This window comes from Dreissena polymorpha, chromosome 5, assembly GCF_020536995.1.
Source record: "Dreissena polymorpha isolate Duluth1 chromosome 5, UMN_Dpol_1.0, whole genome shotgun sequence".
In the NCBI taxonomy this organism is placed as follows: domain Eukaryota; kingdom Metazoa; phylum Mollusca; class Bivalvia; order Myida; family Dreissenidae; genus Dreissena; species Dreissena polymorpha.
This window is the reverse complement of record NC_068359.1, coordinates 13408913-13413944: the sequence shown is the minus strand read 5'-3', so window position 1 is coordinate 13413944 and position 5032 is coordinate 13408913. Positions and strand designations below refer to the sequence as shown.

General features: G+C 33.7%; 1 protein-coding gene across 1 annotated transcript; it reads right to left on the bottom strand.

Annotated features, from left to right (window-relative positions):
- Window positions 1-2156: 2156 nt before the first annotated feature.
- LOC127832231 (uncharacterized) lies at window positions 2157-4625 on the bottom strand. Its single transcript, XM_052357539.1, has 4 exons — window positions 4524-4625; window positions 4241-4375; window positions 3677-3916; window positions 2157-2906 (listed from the first exon to the last, which is right to left on the bottom strand). The coding sequence occupies exons 2-4, from the start codon at window positions 4364-4366 to the stop codon at window positions 2634-2636; spliced, it is 639 nt and encodes a 212-aa protein (XP_052213499.1). The 5' UTR covers window positions 4367-4375; window positions 4524-4625; the 3' UTR covers window positions 2157-2633.
- Between the last annotated feature and the right edge of the window lie 407 nt (window positions 4626-5032).

The following is a 5032-nucleotide window of genomic DNA, read 5'->3' as shown; positions in this document are numbered from 1 at the left end:
ACCCGTATCAGATAATAGGACGAGTCCGTAAGACGGTTGTCGCGCAGTGCAGTTATGCCCCAATAAACATATTTTCCAACAAATATATAAACATTTTCGACTTGCTATCAATATTAGTTCATGTCTTTTATCAACATACAAATTATCGTTCAGGTGTTTAAGTGGCGTGTCTTTTCCCAAAAATATTAATTTTGTGATCATTTTATTTTTATTAAAACATGTCACATCATTTCATAATAGTACATGTGCATTTTAAAATATACACAATTCGATCAGGTACACGCATATGGGTCCGCCATCGCAACGATGTGTTTTGTTACACGTGTTCTGGGTGAAACATGCAAATTTGTCCAACTTAAGACAAACACATTAGCAGATGAACATAATATTTATACTTTATTATAGTATTTTAATGTATGCTAAGTATATCGGAAAACATCTCATAGAAATAAAAATGTATTATTCTAATATGTATTTTTAATTTGAATGTCATCGATGGAAAGGGTAATCTTATCCATATTTGGACGGATGTTGGAAACACGAATGCGTTAAGGTGATGTAGTTGTATTTTCATAATTTCATCGCGCCTAAATATATTGCTTTTTCTGTATCACTGGTGTAAATAAAATCACAGAGTACGTTCATGGCAATTTAATCGAATGAATGTGTTGGAGTGTAGTGTGTAGCTTCCAATGTTTTATATGAATGCTATGATGCTAAGTATTGTTCAGACTTGTACAGTAGTGAGTGCCGACTTCGCGAGCTGTTGCAGTTCTAATCTCGATTCGATATAAATCCTTATATTGGGTCGATATGCAAATATATATGTCCGATATTGGAGTGATATATTATGTTTGCTTGATTTGTCTCAAAATTGCAAGGGTATTCAATATATCTGTTACTTGTTCTCTGCTAAAAATTAATAACAGCTACGGCAATATTACTATGCTATATCAAGAAAACATTATATTTATTCAATTATTTATTCATAGTTTATCTCATACAACACTTTGCAAATATAAATTATAGTTAAGGTACTGGCTGCAGTTATATAATGCAAATGACTGACAGTGCCGTAGTTTAAATTTTAAATCAAATGAAACAAAACAATGGCTGATTGCCTGTAACTATCTGCCACAATTATGCATACAAAACAGCAACAATAAATACCTTCAGCCTATCCCGTCTATCCATTCTTGCAAAGACAACAACACCAACGATGTAAAACAGCAACAGACAGGAAAAGGTCCCAGTTACCGCTGCCTGGTTTAGTGGTGAAAACTTCAGAAACACGGTAGAAAAGTCAATTGAATTTGGAGCAACAAAAAATGAATTAGCGAACACCAGGTCTGTGATGTTTGTACATAGACAGTCTATTTTGTTCTCTCTTGGTCTCCACGTCATCTATTAGGGTTAAACACACTTATATAACTATACATCTATGGTATTATATACCAAATTTTAAGGAGTCATTTGAATGTATAATTATAAAAGATCAGGTCCCCATTTTGATGGCAGAATGTACGGTACATGCACATAATTTTAACGTTTTTATTTGTTCGTTTGGGAAAAATGCATTATGCTGTAACATTTTATTTCTGGCACAAGTTTAGTATTATAAAATATTTTGCAAAATTCAGTTTGCAAATAATGACCGCAAATGAAAGGAGAAAACTCATACAAAATATGCTTTACTTAACAGATATTTTTCTTTGCGTGGAAAATGGAACAGATCTTAAAGCATTATCAACAACATATTTTGATAATACCAATGTGTACGTTTGTAAATTGTGTATTGTTAAAGCATCAGCGTCATCAAAAATATTGTTACCATTCATTTGGCGGTCCCATTTAGTTGCGGCTTCGTTCCAATTTAAACAACCACCAGTGATCAGAGTACGGTTGTATTGGATTTCTTTCACTGAAATTTGGGATGTGTGTTATCATTAAAACATAACGGATTGGAAGAAATAAAACAACTAAAATACGAACTAAGATACTTTTAAGGTGTGTTGAATTGCATATTTTATTGTTTGTAATAAACTCAACAATTCATTAATGACATTACTTGACTCAAACATTACGAGTCGTTTGTAGGATTGTATGTGTGTCATATTTGTTTATTTAAAAATTGCAACAGTTTATCAAGGCGATATAAATTAAAATATTCATTTCTTAATTTAAATTCATGTATATACATTATTTTCATGATATACAAAATAAAAATAAGAACTTGATGAACATTTTACCGGAGACGTTCGTGTTACCATCGACATGTGTTTTATTTAATGCATGTGAAAAATTGTCTATACTTTAGTTAAGCGACCATTGTTCGTTGTCATTGTCCCCATTCAATTGTAGCCATGATCAATTCAATAAAATACTACGGCTCGTGACTCGCGTATTGAATGCTTTTCATACACGGTATAACATTAAAATTTAATGATGATTAATTAGTTTAAGCTCATCAGATCCAGGGACTTTGACTGCTAAATATGTGAGCCCGGTATGACCCAGCATTGCACTTGCATTTATGCAATGCTGCCAATCATCTTTCTCCTCCAGCAAAATATCAAAATCAAAGTCCAAAATGCTTGGAGCTTGGTTGAATCTAAAGTACACCCGATACGACGTTATATTGTTATCACTATCAGGCAAACGTCGTCAGTGGATTTGCCATATAAAAAACGGTGGTAGGAAAATTCCGATGCGTCTTCTGCTATGACTGTTTCATTCGGCGTAATCGTGGTAGGGATGGGCGTTTCGGCGTTTTGTGAAAAAGTCATTCTCCTCGGTGTAATTCGACGTGACTTCGTTTTTGTGTCTTTTCTCAAAATGCTAGACGTCACGAAACTTGACGTGCCGTCTGTATCATACATGTACACATGTTCTGTGAACTCTATAGCCTGCAATAAGATTATTAAACGAATACATGAATACCATTTTTGTCTATATAGTTTGACTACCACTAAAGTTAACTGGATTAAAAAAAAGACCTTTGTCCAAGACAAAACAACTGTCACATACTGGTAGATTTTGTCGTGTGTACATGAGAAATTTGAGAAAATTCATCAACCAAGCTTTAGTACTTTTAGAAATATCATCCGCGACAAAAAAAATCGGTTAACAGACCTAACAATCTATTACAACTAGACACAATGCACATATGCAAACTGCAGATAAATTTATGTTCGATGATCTGTCCTTATTTTAAAAACATGCTCAAAATACCTTTATCAACGATAATGGATGGCCTATTTTTTCACGTTTGTTCACAGCTTATGTCAAGTAATTTATTAAAATTAAGAAAAAGAGAGTGCCAATTCGTTGAATAAATTTTTAAGAATATACAACGTGAATGCAACAAATAAGTCAAATAATATACGAGATGTGTTATAGAAAATTATTTTACATAGTTTTGTACAATTTTGTGGTATTTTTGGTACTCGTTTAGAGCTGGCATGTTCAGCCTGGACTTGCCATCGGCTCAACCAATATGGAAAATAAGCTGCATAGTCCTTCAGAAACATAACTGTATTTTACAAAACGATACTAAGTAGATTTACGTAGGTGTTGTGCTTGAACGAAGTCGCTGTTTTAAAATCTTACACTCCACAAGTAGTTTATTTCTTAATTAATTTACATTCACATATACAATTATGTCCGATACACGTACAGATACAGACACGTCCTCTTCACCACCTTGCCCGTCCGGTCCAACTGCTTCTACAAGCCCATCAAGCTTAAATTCCGAAGTCTTCGTTGTCGTCGTCGAGTTGGCTAGGACCTCAGCGGTGTTTTTACGTATCAACTGCTCTGTTTTGCTGTTTTTAGCATTGTCACAGACCAGACATATCCGAAGTTCGTCTTGCATTTTCTGTGCCAGACTTTCGGCCATTTTAGCTGCATCCTTTATCTGATAAAAAGAAACAAAATCAATCAAACTCTTATCGCAAATGCAAATCAATTATAAATATGGAATGCATCTTAATAATCTAAAGGTACATTAAAAACACATACATAAAATATATGCATATATAATGCGATAAAATTTGCAGCCATGTCATTTTTTACAAACATGTTTTTTTCCAGACCAACTTCTTATTATCAGCAAAAACATAGCGCCGAAAAAAAGAAAAATATCATAAATAGAGAATTTAAGTCATATTGGGAACTCTACATGTCGAGCTAAATGTAACTGTCGATAATATCGGTCATGGCACAGCCTTGGTGTACTTACTGTGTTCTTTTTATTAGCTAGCTCGCATGATAACTTCTTTTGCATCCTCTGATACAAGTAGGCCCTTTCGGTGTCAGACATCGTAGAAGCTGTCAGATTGATATCTTGTCCGATGACGGCCAACATGTCCGAAATCTGAACAGAATTAAATTATACAATCTACCGGTAAACGATTAATACAGAAAATAATAGAACATAATACTCCAGTTTCAGTATTTTGCATGTTCACGTAAAACGTGTATAATGACTAGATATAAAGCCAAGATGATGCTATTGTTCATACAATGTGTAATCAGTCCCCTTGTTTAGCAAATTATGTTCGCAATAACAGCGTTAAGTTTGCATTCACTCTCACTTATCCATGGTCGTAAAGGTTTAATAAAAGTCCATGATTTCCATGATTGTACTAATGTTTCAATAAATCGTGGACGCCCATGGTCGAACTTAGTTTTATTAATTCGTGTATACACATTTTCGTATTAAGTTTTCAGTAACTCGTGGATTACAATGTTCGATAGTTGATGTTTTAGCCTTAGTTTGCTTATCCACAAGGTTAAGATTGTGTTGGTTTTAGAGTTGTGTTTGTTTGCGTTGTTTTCATGTGTTGCAATTGCTGATGGAAATGCAAATACCGTATCTTAATAATTGTTTTAATATTTGGTTTGTTATGTATACCATTGATCTGTTTACACTGAGTCATAGAACGCACGGTGTATGATCGTACAACACTTAAACTCAAACACAGTATCACCCTATACATAAAGTTGAATACAAAAATGCATTGTAATATTT